Source organism: Spermophilus citellus (genome assembly GCF_964194105.1).
Source record: "Spermophilus citellus genome assembly, chromosome: X".
Classification (NCBI taxonomy): Eukaryota; Metazoa; Chordata; class Mammalia; order Rodentia; family Sciuridae; genus Spermophilus; species Spermophilus citellus.
The window spans coordinates 144,612,126-144,628,441 of NC_138190.1; the positions used below are offsets into that span (position 1 = coordinate 144,612,126).

The 16,316-nt window shown below is 35.6% G+C and overlaps 1 protein-coding gene across 5 annotated transcripts in view; it reads right to left on the minus strand.

Annotated features, from left to right (window-relative positions):
• Window positions 1-16,316, minus strand: part of CD99L2 (CD99 molecule like 2) — a 118,693-nt gene that overhangs the window by 44,045 nt on the left and 58,332 nt on the right. For all 5 annotated transcript variants that reach the window (XM_081277616.1, XM_081277613.1, XM_081277615.1 and 2 more), the window contains exon 3: window positions 7,162-7,233. In XM_081277616.1, coding sequence (XP_081133742.1) covers window positions 7,162-7,233 — 72 coding nt within the window. The remainder of the gene's footprint in view (window positions 1-7,161; window positions 7,234-16,316) is intronic.

Sequence of the window (16,316 nt, forward strand, 5' to 3'; positions counted from 1 at the left end):
TGAATAAGTTCACACATTTATGTTCAATTGATCTTGAATTAAATTGCCATGAATTCACAGTGGCAAAAGGATACTCTTATAAAAAATGATGTTTGAAAAAGTGAAAATCCACATGCTGGAGAATGAAACTGGACCCTCATCTCACTTGATTCAACTCAAAATGGATTAAACATTTAAAATGTAAGAACTGAAACTCTAAAATTGCTATAGAAAAACATGGGTGAAAAGTTTCTAAACATTGCTTTAGGCAAAGAATTTTTGGAATAGAATCCAAAAAATTATAGGAAACAAAAGCAAAATACATGAATGGGTTCGTATTCAACTAAGAAATTCTGAAGAGCCATCAAGAATGAAGAGTTAAGCCAGGTGATGCTTAAAGTTGCAGTGTAGACAGCCTGGGAGCAGATACTTGGTCTCAGGTTAGAGTAGGAGATAAGGCTGCATTTCTATGGCATTTTGAAGTTAGGATTTGTTCTGTTCCCTGGATTATGGAATTCACCCTCACCTGATAATAAATCTCTTTAAAAAATCAACTTATATAGCTAGAATAGATCTGTGGTCTGCCACTGAACCCCAATTGACAAAGATGAAAAGAAACATACCTGGCAAATACTGCCCCAAAGGAAGCCAGTGGAGAGAATGTAATGTTGAACAAAGTCAGGTTCAGGGCCAAAATAATTATTAGGGACTAAAGGGATGACTGCCTAAGGAGAAATAATTCATTGAGAAGTGTTAAACATTCTGGTCTTGTGTGCATTTACCTAATAATAGGGTCTCCGATGAATATAAACACAAAAAAGTAGCAGTAAAAGGAAAACTTCAATAATTAGCAAACTCCACAATACATGACTCCACCTTTCACTGGAATTGAAAATTCAAGAAGACAAAAAAGAGTAAGAATATAGAAAAATTGAATAAGCCTGAGTTCATGGACATCCCCAAACTAGAGACTACACATTCTTTTCCAGTTCACCTTAAACTTTTAACAAAACATTTGTCACCATGTTCTAGGCTACAAAACAAGTCTCAACAAACAGAAAAAGAATTGGTATCATACAGTCCATGTTCTTGAGCTGCAATAGAATAAAATCACAAATCAATGACCAAAGTAATATTGTATTCCATATGTTTGGAAATTTTATATACTTATCTATTTGCAGTATAGGGATTAAACCCAGGGCCTTGTGCATGCTAAGCCAGAGCTCTGCCACTGAGCTACACCTCCAACCCTGGAAATTTAAGTTTTAAAATGCACTTCTAGCCATGGGTGGTAGCACATGCCTGTAATCCCAGTGACTGGGGAGGCTAAGGCAGGAAGATGGCAAATTCAAAGCCAGTCTCACTACCTTACTGAGACCCTATCTCAAAATCAAAAATAGGGGCTGGTGTTATAGCTCAGTGGTAGAGTGCTTACCTAACATGGGTGAGGCACTGGGTTTGATCCTCAGCACCACATATAAATAAAAAGTATATTTAAAAAAATCAAAAATAAAGAGGGTTAGGGATCTAAGTCAGTGGTAAAGCACCCCATGTTAGAAAGAGAGAGAAAGAAAAGAAAGAGAATGAAGAGATAATGTGCAGAATAGAAGAGTATATTTTCAAAGTATATATCTGATAAGGGGTTAATATTCAAAATGTATAAGGAACTCATGGCTACTTTGGCCAACCACAACCCTGAAATTACTTACAGTGTCACCAGTACTGCTCTGTACAAACACTTCTCATGGCAACACGTTACAGAAGAAAAGACCCTCCAGATACAGTCAGAATATCTGGAATCCAGTCCATGTGTCCACTGGCTTGCAGCATGACCTTGAACAAGTCCCTCTCACATGAATAATGAGAGGGAGAACGTGAGTACTAAGGTTCTTTCCAATTCTGACACCTAGAGTTCTTCTTTAGTAAAAACAGCTTCAATTTTAAAGTTTAAATTTGTTATAAAGGTAATACATACTGTGTGTTAAAAATACATTTTACCAATGGCACAGAACTATAAGAAATAACAAAGCCAGCCTCGAGTCTATCCCCAGAGGAGGCTGCTCTGCATGTGTCCCTATGTTCACATCTAATTTTATATGATAGAAATTCATTCATTGTTCTGGGGCTTGCTTTATTTGTGTCAGTTCCAGAAACCTACCTTACTATTCATATTCATAGTATGAATGGTTTAGAATTTATCTATTTCAGTAGTGGAATTTGAGGGTGTTAAATTTGGGTCTGTTACACAAGTCACAAACATAATTTCAAATGTACCTCTGTGTACATGTATATTTATAAATGTACCTGGAGGGGAAAGCACTTTGAAGTAGAACTGCTCATTCAAAGAGTTTATTAAAAGTGCCCTTCCCAAAGACTGGAAGCATATTACCATCTACAGAAATGAAACTGTACAGGAACAACTTGGTATAACATCTAAACCAAGCTTCCTGCCTGCCACAGCACCAGCATACATGCTCACTGCATTCCAATACTGACCAGATCACTAACTCAAAGGAAAACATTCTGATACCACATATCTTCATAAAGTCATCCTCTCAAAGGACAGTGGCCCCATGGTCCCCCAGGGAGTCTAGGAGGCCATAACTATTTTCATAATCACCCTCAAATGTTTGTTGCCCTTTTTACTAGATCAGCATTTACACTGTGATACAAAAGTAATGGTGAGTAAACTTGCCAGCCCTTGGCATGCAGCAAGGCCCAAGATGTCATGAGACTCCTCATCACTACACAATGGCAGTCCAGAAAGAATGCCTGTTTCACCTAAGAAAGTCCTAGATGAACCTGGTAGGCAGAATTTTCAGATAGCCACAAAGATTCCTACACTCTATATAATTTTCATTCCTTGAGTGTGGGAAGGACCCAGGCCCAGGCTGGATGGCACTGTCATGATGAAGTTTTAACATGGAAGAGGTCAACAGATTTTGCAATGTGACTTTAGATTACTTAAATGGGAGAATATTCTAGGTAATTTGGACATAATCAGGTGAGCTCTTGAAAAGTGGGCTTAGGCCTTCTCTGAATGATACCACAGACAGCAGAACCTCTCACTCTTGTGCTGATCTTGAAGAAATATGCAACTGTGAGTTTCATGGAAATGAATTCTGTTAACAATTATGAATCTTTAAACATGTTACCTTACACAAGGAAAGGGGCTTTGCAGATGTGATTAATCTAAGGCCCTTGACACAGGGAGATTATCTGGTCAGGGCCAATGTAATCATAAGGGCCTCTGCAAGGAGAGACAGGAAGGAGAGGCAGAGGAGATGTGATAATGGAAGCAGGAATGGGACTCAGAAAGCTTGACTATGCTACTCAACTGGCCTTGAAAATGGAGGAAATAGCCACAAGCCAAAGAATACAGGTGGTTGTACACATAGGAAAAGGGAAGGAAACAGATTCTCCCCTAGAGTCTCAAAAGAAATGTAGCTTTGCTAGCTCCTTTAGCATAGTCCAGCATGACCCATTTTGAATTAATAATCTCAATTATTATAAGATAAATTCGAATTGTTTAAAAAGCCGAGTTTATGGTCATTGATTTATAGCAGAAATAGGAAACTGACATGACCTCAGACTTCAGATGACAGGGGACACTGAGCAGAGGATCCAGCTAAATAGGTGCCACATTCCTGATCCTAGGCAAATGAGAATGAAGTGAATACAAAATCATTTTAATTCACTAAACTTATGGTAATTGGAGCAGAAAACATTTATTAGAACTCAACCTTGAATACACATCTTTTTAACATTCCATGTGATGAAATGAGAAGGTGCTTAGAGAACTTCTGTTGCACACCCAGGTATAATAGGTGACTCAAGAAAAGTAAACAATACAAATGTAATCAATACAAAAGAAAAAAAGGGCTGGGGATGTGGCTCAGTGGTTGAGTACTCCTGAGTTCAATCCCCAGTACCAAAAAGGAAAAAAAAAAAAAAGGATGGCATAGCCAAGAAATTAGAAAAAAGGAAAGGTATAACACATTGATAAGAGGATGAACACACCTGGAAGACATAATATTTTTAAATTTGGAAGCACTGAAACACTCAAAATACATGAATCAAAAAGTGCTAGAGGTAAAAGGAGAAGAAATAAACAATGAAAAATAATGACAGAAAAAATTAGGGGAATTTGCAAACATCACTACTGACTAAAATAAATAAAAATGATTATAAAAAGGGAATACTATTAACAAAAGTATGCCAATAAATTGGTAGCCTAAATGAAAGGCACAAAATCTTGAAAGACACAAACTACTGAAAATAACTCAGGGAGAAATAGAAAGTCTGAATAGACAAGTAAACAGAACTAGGGGCTAGGGATATGGCTCAATAGTAGAAAGCTTGCCTAGCGTGCATTAGACCCTGGGTTCAATCATCAGCACCACAAAAAAAAAATCAAGTAAATAAAACTAATTATCAAAAACTTTAATGAATAAAAGCCCAGGACCATATGGCTTCACTGGTGAATTGTACAAAACATTTTAAGAACAAATAGCAATCTTTCTACAAGTCTTCCAGAAAACAGAAGATATACTTTTAAATTCTTCAACGAGACTAGCATGACTCTAATGCCAAAACCAGACAAAGACATCTTAAGAAAAACTGCAGACCTCTATTATGAATACAGATGCAAAATCTACAAAAAATACCAGCACGTCAAATCCAACAAAAAAGAGTTATATTCCATTTAATTTTTTAAAGGATCAAAAGCAGTTCAATGAAGGAATAGTCTTTTAAATAATGGTGTTGGGAGTAATTAGAGATTCATATGCACGGGAAAAAAAAAAAAAACAGAAAATCGATGGAACCTGGGAATAGACAAAGAGTCCTAGTTCTTAGACATGGTATCAAAAGCATAATCCAGGGCTGAGGTTGTGGCTCAGTGGTAGAGCACTTGCCCAGCATGTGTGAGGCACTGGGTTTGAATCTCAGCACCACATGTAAATAAATAAATAAATAAAGGACCATTGAATCTCAGCACCACATGTAAATAAATAAATAAATAAAGGTCCATTGACAACTAACAAAATGATTTAAAAAAGTATTATCCATAAAAGGAAAAGCTGATACGCTGGATATCATCAAAATTTAAAATGTCTGCTCTTCAAAAGTCCTTGTTAAAAGATTGAAAAGATAAGCTACAAAATAGGAAAAAACATTTGCAAAACACTTCTGACTGAAGACTTGTGTCTAGAATACTTAAAGAGATCTCAAAACTCAATAGTAAGAAAAACAAAAAACTCCAATTTATGTTATTATGTATGGTTTTTAATGTCATTTACATGGATTGGTTAATAGTTGTTTTTTTTTTAGTTTAAGTTCTTAGATGATACATATTGATTCATAATGATCCATGTTAACAAAAGCTCTTAAGATCAATAATTAGGCTGGCGTTGTGGCTCAGTGGCAGAGCACTTGCCTGGCATGTGTGAAGCACTGGGTTTGACCCTTAGCACTGCATAAAAATAAACAAATTTAAAAAAGATATGCTATTCATCTATGACTACAAAAAAAAGTAAAAAAAAAAAAAAAACAAAGATCGGGGCTGGAGTTATGGCTCAGTGGTAGAGAGCTTGCCTCACATGTGCAAGGCCCTGGGTTCGATCCTCCGCACCACATATAAATGAATAGATAGAAAGATAGATAATAAAGATATTGTGTACAAGTACAAAATATATATATATATAGAGAGAGAGAAACAAAGATCAATAGTTTAAGAAATACTAAGACTAAATTGTTGGGGCATGATTGTATATTAGGGTTCTCTTGGTATTTGAAGTGTCCTAGTTTCACAAGAGGATCACTGGGACACAGGGCAGAATCCTGCATGGAGCTATGCCACAGGCCAGTGGTTCCAACCAGTTAAGAGTTATCTCTTCCTCCTGCACTTGGTTTCCTATGGCCATCATCTCGATCACCCAAAGCATCAGACAAATCAAAATCACCTTTCCAAACATAAAGGAAACAAGCAAGTGATTAACAATGGGGTGCAAGACTCCAAAAAAAGCAAAACAACACCCATGGATTCAATTGATCAGCACTAACAATGAGTTAAGAAAACAGAAACTGAAAATGAAATCTCTGTATACAGACACTGATAATGAAAATACCCACAGGATGGAGCAAGTTCCTGCTTTCTGATTCTGCAGTATACTGATGTTGAAATTAATTTAGATTCTTACAGATGCTTTGCTTTGGCCAGCAGGTGGATCATTTTAATGGTATACTCACTGATTGCAGGTATTAACCAAGATTCAAAACCAGATGTGCAAAGTCCATAAACTGGACAACTAAAAGGGGGGACACAGCCAGGTGTGGTGGTGCACACCTGTAATCCCTGCAGCTCGGGAGGCCGACGCAGAAGGAGCGGGAGTTTACAGCCAGCCTCAGCAGTGAGGCCCTTGTGGCTCAGTGGTTGAGTGTCCTGGGTTCAATCCCTTGTACCAAAAAAAAAAAAAAAAAAGACCATATGGTCACAAAATACCCCTTTGAATCTGGAAATGTGAAGACATGATGTTAACTCATGCAGTGACTCTCTTAGATCATCACTGTCTCTTTGAAAGGAAAGTAGCTCTCCACTGAATGGAAGGTATCAGCATGTCTCCTGAAAGTACTGTAAACAAGTTACCAATGGAGGCAGTGACTAAGTCTGTGATCCCCAAAACCAAGCTTTTCTTTAAATCACTGAAGATGTCCAAATGGCAAAATGGTCCAACTAAAGAAAGGTTCAAACAATTACAGGAAAGAGTCATTACAGAAATACTGAGTTCCAAAATCCTTTCCTAAAAGGTAAGCCCATAAAATAAATCCCATTACAAAATGTTCTCTCTGCCTGAAAAAGAAAAGTCTGATGGGCTTCATAAAGCCTAACCAATTACAAATACATTTTCTCTGATTTTAGAAAATTAAATGGTTGAATAAGGGAAGAAATACAAATGCATTTTTCTCTGTAAAATTTCCATGGCAGAACTTTTCATAAAACACACAGAAAGCCCAATGATCAGCTAGGTATGCACACTTTACTAAGTTAAACCCAGTTTTTAGACAAAAGCCTTGGTTGACTTTGCACACATGGGGAAAAATGTACACTTAGCTTATTTGGGCAGTGCTCCAAGGGGGTCCACCAGGGCCCTAATTACTGCCATCCTCAGAGCAGCCAGTTACCTGCAGGATATGCTGGAGCTCTGGTTGTTCCTGGCCTCCTGGTTGTAGTAGTGGTGAGGTGGTCCCATCTCTCTAGAAGGGGTAGAAAGGACATCAAGGAGAGCATATTTAGTAACCAAACACAGCAACTACTCCATGGCTTGCAGTAAGTAACCTTGCATTAGTCCCTGAGAGCACCAAACCTTTGTTCCACACTGTCAACCTGGCACTTTAACCATAGACAATACTGCTCAGGGACAAGCTGGGGTTATGTTCCTAGTGAAATATGGAAGTATTCCATAGATTGAAAGTAGTCAAGGGCTGAGGTTGTAGCTCAGTGGTAAAGCACTTGTCTTGCACTTGTAGGGCCCTGGGTTTGATCCTCAGCACCACATAAAAATAAATATAAAAATAAAGATATTGTGTCCATCTACAAGTAATATATATATATATATATTTTTTAAAGAAAATAGTCAAAACACATGAATGAAATATTTTATTAAGTATGCTTACCATTAGAAATATTAGGACTTTGGGCTCAAGCATATTCCTTTAAAATTATTTATATCATTCACAAGAATTACATGATGTGCATGAATTTTCCAATAATTTCTTTTCACAGAAATCAAAACTATGATGCCTGTTTCCCTACTGTCAAAAGAAGAAGAGGAAAAGAAACAATCAGTGAGGTGAATAGAGAGCCTACAGAATGGCAGCAAATTTTTACCACATGCACACACATTAGATAGAGCACTAATCTCTAGAATATATAGAGCTCTAAAATCTGAACACCAAAAAAATAAATAAATAAATAATGCAATCAATAAATGGGCCAAGGAACTGAACAGGCACTTCTCAGAAGATGATATACAATCAATGAATATATGAAAAAATGTTCAACATCGCTAGCAAGTAGTCTAAGATTTCATTTCACTCCCGCCAGAATGGCAGCTATTAAGAATACAAACAATAATAAGTGTTGGTGAGGATGTGGAGAGAAAGGCACACTCATACACTGCTGGTGGGACTGCAAATTGGTACAACCAATCTGAAAAGCAGTATGGAGATTCCTTGGAAAACTTGGAATAGGACCACCATTTCACCCAGCTATCCCACTCCTCTGTTTATACCCAAAGAACTTAAAAACAGCATACTATAGTGACGCTCAATTCACAGTAGTTCAATTCACAGTAGCTAAATTGTGGAATCAACCTAAATACCCCTCAGTAGATGAATGGATAAAGAAACTGTGCTATACTATATACACAATGGAATATTACTCAGCATTAAAAGAGAATAAAATCATGGCATTTGCAGGTAAATGGATGGAGTTGGAGAATATTATGCTAAGTGAAGTTAGCCAATCCCAAAAAAACAAATGCTGAATGTTTTCTCTGATATGAGGATGCTAATCCATAGTGGGGAAGGGAGGAGGAGCATGGGAGGAATGGAGGAACTTTGGATAAGTCAATGGGGAGGGAGGGAGGAGAAGGGAGGGAGTAGAATGGTAGAATGAGATGGACATCATTACCCCAAGTACATGTATGAAGATATGAACCGAGTGACTCTGTACAACCAGAGACATGAAAAATTGTGCTCTATACGTATTCTATGAATTGAAATGCATTCTGCTGTCATATATAACAAATTAGAATAAATAAATGAATTTTTAAAAAGAAGTAGAGGAAATCAGTGCTCTATCTGATATGCATGTAGTAAAGATGTTCTCCTGGTCTGTGAACTCTCTTTTCACATTGTTTCCTTTGCTGAGATGAAGCTTTTTAGTTTAAATCCATCCCATTTATTGATTCTTGGTTTTACTTTTTGTAGTTTAGAAGTCTTGTTAAGGACATCAGGACCTAATCCAATATGATGGAGATTTGGACCTACTTTTTCTTCTATTAGGCACAGGGTCTCTGGTCTAATTCCCAGGTCCTTGATCCACTTTGAGTTGAGTTTTGTGCATGGTGAGAGATAGGGGTTTAATTCAATTTTGATGCATACAGACTTCTAGTTTTCCCAGCATCATTTGTTAAAGAGGCTGTCTTTCCATCAATGTATGTTTTCAGCGCCTTTGTATAGTATGAGATAACTATATTTGTGTGTGTTTGTCTCTGTGTCTTCCATTCTGTACCATTGGTCTACATGTCTAGTTTTATAGTGACACAACCATATCAATATTTATAGTGGCTCAATTCACAACAGCTAAACTGTGGAAACAATCTAGATGCCTTTCAATCAAAGAATGGATAAAGAAACTGTGATATATATATATATATATACACAATGAAATATTACTCAGCATTAAGAGAATAAAATTATGGTATTTGAGGTAAATTGATGGAGTTGGAGAAGATCATGCTAAGCAAAGTAAGCAAATCCTAAAAAAAAAAAAAAAAACAAAAAAAAAACAAAAGCTGAATGTTCTCTCTGGTAAGTGGATGCTGATCCATAATGGGGGGGAGGGGTGCATGGGAAGAATGTAGAAATTTTGATTGGGCAATGGGGAGGGGGAGGGGAGGGGGCATGGGGGCAGGAAAGATGGTGGAATAAAATGGACATCAATACCCTAAGTACATATATGACTGCACATATGGTGCAAATCTACATCATGTACAACAAGAGAAAGGAAAAGTTGTTCTCCATTTGTGTACAATGAATCAAAATGCATTCTGCTGTCATGTATAACTGATTAGAACAAAGAAAAGAATAGGAAAGAAAGAAGTAGAGGAAAAGAAGGCTTAAGTAATGTGAAAGGCAGACACAAAACAAGTTCAGCTTTGTATACAGCAAGTACTCAATGGGTATTATTTACTTAGAAAACAAACAACAAAAATAGAAATAAGTTGTGAGAAAAGAATGGAAAAGGATATATTGCATAAACAATAGTAAGAGAGCTAGTGTAGCTGTACTAATACCAAAAGTATTTTCAGAGTCAGATTGACATTTGTAGTGATTACAGGGTGAATTCAACAGAGAGATAAAATAATCTTAAATATATATGCACCTAAAACCATCCCAAAATGCATGAAGCAAAATACGATAATACCGAAAGGAAGACTAGATAATTTAACATTAACAGAGATTTCAATACACTCTTTTCAATTATAGAAGAAACAATGAGGCGGAAAAAGAAAATCCTAATTAGAATAAGATATATTCCATCCTTGTATAAGTATATCAAATAGATTACACTGTCATCTATAACTAAAATAACCAGTTTTAAGAAAGGACTTGAACAACTGTATAAACTGAATAGACCTAGTAGTTATCATGAAATAAACCAACTGGGAACAGAACATACATTTCCTCAAGTGTATATGAAACATTTTCCAAGACCAACCTTATCTAAATGACAAAACAAGCCTCAATAAATTTTTTGTGGTGCTGGGAATCAAACCCAGGGCCTTGCACACACTAGAAAAGTGCTTTACCACTGAGCTCCATCCCCAGCACTGTCTCAAATGAAATCATATGAATTATGGATTGAAATAATATGAATTATTTTCTTCAAACATAATGGAATAAAATTAGAAATCAATAACAGAAGGGCATTTGGGAAATTAACAATTATATGGAAATTAAAGAGCACAGTTCTGGATAACCAAAAATAGGTCCAGGAAAAATTCAAAAGGGAAATTATAAAAATACTTTAAGAACAAAAATGAAAACATACTAAAACTTTTGTGTTTTAATGAAAGCAGTGCTCAGAAATAAATTTATAAATTTGTTCTCAAACTTCCAAAAAAATACAAGAGAAGGGAATATTCCCTAGGTCATTCTATGAAACCAGTAGTACCACAATACCCAAGTCAGACAAATACACCACAATAAATCTACAGACCTAGAACCCTTATGGATACAAAGGCAAAAATACTCAACAAAATACAAGTAAACCAAATCTAGTAGTATATTAGGATTACACATGATGACCAAGAGGAAACAGGAACACAAGGGTGGCATAACATAATAAAATCAGTTAAGGTAATGTTCTATAGTGATAGAATTGAAAAAAACACATGATCATCTCACTAGATACGGTAAAGGCATCTGATGAAAGTCAACACTGTTTCATGACAAAACATTCAATAAACTATAAATAAAAGGGGATTCTCTCAACTTGATAAAGGCATCTATAAAGAATTTATAAATGAATGCATAAGCTAAATGTTAAATACTGAAAACATTCCTCCTAGAAACAGTCACAAGACAAGACTGTCCATTCTCATCACTTGTATTCAACATTATAGTAAAAGTTCTAGCCAGGACATTAGTTAAGATTAAAAAAAAAGCCCATCATCCATATTGAAAATAACTAACTCCAACTGTTTCTAAAAACAAATGACAATCTTACCTATAGAAAACTGTAAAGAATCTGGGCTGGGGTTGTGGCTCGGTGGTAGAGCCTCGCCTAGCACATGTGAAGCACTGGGTTCGATCCTCATCACCAAGTAAAAGTAAATAAATAAAATAAAGGGGGCTGGGGATGTGGCTCAAGCGGTGGCGCGCTCGCCTCGCATGCGTGCAGCCCGGGTTCAATCCTCAGCACCACATACCAACAAAGATGTTGTGTCCGCCGAGAACTAAAAATAAATATTAAAAAAATTCTCTCTCTCTCTCTCTCTCTCTCCTCTCTCACTCTCTCTTTAAAAAATAAAAATAAAAAATAAAATAAAGGTATTGTGTCCATCTACAAGTAAAAAAAATAAAAATAAAAAAATCCAGGGTCTCACACATGTGAGGCAAGCGCTCTACCACTGGGTTCGATCCTCAGCACCACATAAAAAAAATAAACAAGTGAAATAAAGGTGTTGTGTCCAACTACAACTAAAAAATAAATATTTTTTTAAAAAAGAAAACCCTAAAGGATCTACATAAAAATGTTAAAATGATTAAGCTAATTAATAAGTGAGCTCAGCAAAGTTGCAAAATACAAATCAATTCATACAATATGCATTAATAAAACAGAAGTTAACACCTCTATTTTTAACTCTTTATGAAAATCTTGCTTCTAATTTTATTTACCTTTTATATGTGAACCTATTATAATCAAAGTAATCTTTAGTTTTGCTGCTTTAAAAAAAGTCCTGTTTTACAAATTAGAATAAAAAATAATTTAAAAAGTCCTATTCTGTGAAAGAAAGGGCAAAAAATAAAATTAAAATCAGTTGTATTCCTATACACTAGCAATGATCAATTCAGGAAGGAAAATAAGAACTTAATTCCATTTATAATAACAATTAAGAAAACTCATAGAAATAACTTTAACCAAGGAAGTGTAAGGACATATACACTAAAAGCTATAAAACATCAATAAGAAAAAAATTAAAGATGACCTAAAAATAGAATAAAATACCAGAAGAGTCAATATTGTTAACCTGGCAAAATTTCCCAAATTAACCTGCAGGCCCTTATATCATATATAAAAATTAACTTAAAATGGATCAAAGACCTAAATGTAAGAGCTAAAACCATGAAACTCTTAGAAGAAAACACAGGAGTAAATCTTCATGACTTTCAATTAGGCAATGGATACTTTAACAGCCAAAGCATGAGCAACAAATGAGAAAATGAGAGGTTAAACAAGTAGTAAGAATTAGTTCAGGTGTCCTATGGCACAAAAGGGTAACTATAGTCCATGACAAATAACTAGAAGAGACCCAAGTTTCTAATGTACATAAAGATAAATGTTTTAAGCCAGGTGCAGTGATGCATGCCTGTAATCCCAGCAGCTCAGGAGGCTGAGGCAGGAGGATCATGAGTTCAAAGCCAGCCTCAGTAACTTACTGAGGCTGTAAGTAACTCAGTGAGACCCTGTCTCTAAATAAAATGTTTTAAAGGCTGGGGATGTGGTTCAGTGGTTAAGTGCCCCTGGGTTCAATCCCCAGTACCAAAACAAGATAAATGTTTTAGATGCAAATGCTATTATCCTGATTTGATCACTATAAATTTATAACATGTACTGATTTATTGTAATATACCCTATAAATATGTATACATAGTATGTTAATTCAATTTTTTAAAAACAAAAAACAGGTAAATTATCAAAATTTAAAAAAACTTCTGTACATCTAAAGGACATCATCAAGAAAGTTAAAAGAACCTATAAAATGGGAGAAATCTTTACAAATCCTACTTGATCTATGCATGAAGATTCAATCTTCAGTGAAATGCAAATGAAAACCACAAGGCTCCACCTAATGCCATTAAGATGGCTTTTAAAACCTGGGCAGATGATATGCAGCCAGGTGCAGTGACACACACCCCCCATCAGCTCTGGAGGCTAAGGCAGAAGGATCACGAGTTCAAAGCCAGCCTCAGCAAAAGCGAGGTGCTAAGCAACTCAGTGAGACCCTGTCTCTAAATAAAATACAAAATAGGGCTGGGGATATGGTTCAGTGGTCGAGTGCCCATGAGTTCAAACCCTGGTACAAAAAAAAAAATTGTATGCACTTGTGAATATGTCAAAATGATCCCCACTGTTATGTATAACTATAATGCACTAGTAAAAACAATTTTAGAAAATCAAAAAATAGGGCTGGGATTGTGGCTCAGCAGTAGAACACTCGCCTAGAAAGGGCAGGGCCCGGGTTCGATCCTCAGCACCACATAAAAATAAAGGCATTGTGTTGTGTCCATCTACACCTAAAATATAAATGTTTTTAAAAAAAGAAGCGAAAGAAAGAAAACCAGGATGTGGAGAAACTGCAACCATCATACATTGCTTATGGGAATGTATAATGGCTTAGCCAATGTAGAAAACACTTTGGCAGTTCCTAAAATAGTTAAGCACAGATGAACCAGCTTTTCCACTCCTAAGTATATTTGCCAAAAGATTTAAATAGGGGTTCAAACAAACATATATAAATAGCATGTTGACCATAATATAATTCCTAAACAGCCAAGATGTGGAAACAGCCAAAGATCCATTAAACAATGAATAAACAAATAACTTATATGCACACAATCCATATTACTCAGGCACAAAAAGAAACAAAGTATTGAGTCATCCCTTGGTATCTGTGAGTGACTGGTTTCAGGACCCTCTCCCACCCTTGAATAAAATGGCATAGTATTTGCATGTAACCTACATACCTATTCTTGTATATGTGAAATAATCTCTACATTATTTATAAAACCTAATATAAGGTGAATGTTAAATAAATAGTTGTTTCATCATATTATTTAAGGAATAAAGGCAAGAAAAAGTCTATACCTGTTCAGTAAAAACACTATTTTTCCTTGAGTATTTTGATAATAAGTTACACTGAAACCATGGGTGTGTCTCCAAAACATTATGTTACATGGAAGAATTCAGACACAGAAGGTCACACAGATGTGTAGGTTTGATTTAATGAGAATATATCTTGAGAAATGTGTCACTGAACAATTTTGTCATTGTGAAAACATCATAGAGTGTGCTTACACAAACCTAAATTATACAGCCTCCTACACACCTAGGCAGCCTGGTATTCTGAGGCTACAAACCTAAATGTAGGACTACACTCTAAAATAACTATTAAAAGTATAGTGAACACATAAACCAACAACATAATTATTTATTATCAAATATAATGTGCTGTGCATAATTTTAAGTGCAATATGTTATGCTATGACATTAAGATATTAGTAAGCAATAGAAATTTTTCAGCTCCCTGAAAATCCTATGAGACTATGAGACTACTGTCACTGTATATGTGGTCTGTGGTTGACCAAAACATCTTTACATGATACATGACTGTATATGAAATATTCAAAATAGACTGAATTCACAGACACAAAAAGCAAGCGGGTGGTTACTTTGGACTGGAACAAGGGAGGAATGAGGAGAGTCTGGTTAACAGAACCTTATTTCACTGCAAAAGCACTGCCAGCATATTATCATATATTCATGAGTATTCTACTCATCCTAATCTTTCACCAAAGACAGTATGGTAATAAATGACTTTTAAATAATACTGGCACAATTTTTAAGAAGTTTCACATAATGGTCACACTCCACTTTTTTTCAAAAATAAAAATGGCATAACATCTGTGACAATTATGCTGTGAAATACATTAAGAGATTTTACTCTGGAATAGAGAAATATTTTGGAACTAGATAGACATAGTGATTATACAACATTGTCTATTCTAGAATGCCACTGAATTCTTAACTTTAAAATGCGTATCAAAGAGAGGTACAATGGGGCACACCTGTAACCCCTGCTACTCAGGAGCCTCAAGCAGGACGATCTCAAGTTCAAAGCCAGCCTGGCAACTTGGTTAGATCCTGTCTCGAAATTACAAATTAAAACAAATTGAAAGGCTGGGGTTGTAGCTTGATGGTAGAGTGCTTACCTACCATGGGCAGGGCACTGGGTTCAATCTTCACTACCACAAGAAATAAATAAGTTATTGAATTAAATGAAATAGTTAATTTTATTAAAAGAAAAAAGTATCAGATATATAGGATAAACAAGTCTAGAGATCTAATATACAAGATGAGGACAATAGTTAATAAAATTCTACTATATTAGGGATTTTGCTAAGGGAAATTTTGCTAAGTTAGCACATCCATCATCTCACAACAAAGCAAGATGATGGATGTGGTAACTTGGCTCACTACAGTACTATTTTACTATCAGTACACATATTATAATATTGTTGTATAACTCACACACAAAAATTATTCAAAAATTAAACAAAATGACTAATGTTATCATATGAATTATAACTCAATATTTTTTTGAAAAAGTGGGAATGGTAAAGGAGACCATAGCATAACTACATGCACCATCTCTCACAGTTCAGCTTTAGTAACAGGCTTATATGGAAGTGGTTGATAACAGAGTTTTCTTAATTTGCTCAAACGTGCATGCTACTCTGCAGGAAGCTTTGTATACCATTCCACATACATCCATGTGAACACTACACTAGTGCATGGATTTTTTAAATATATTTTTTAGTTGTTGATGGAATTTTTTTTATTTATATGTGGTGCTGAGAATTGAACTCAGTGCCTCACACATCCTAGGCGAGCTCTCTACTGCTGAGCCACAACCCTAGCCCACCACATAGATTTTTATGGCAAAAGAAACACATTGATAATCTGTTGCTATTTTTTATTTCTATGCATATATATTTTATTTATCTGTTTATTTTGTATCAGGGATTCAATCCAGGGGTGCTTAACC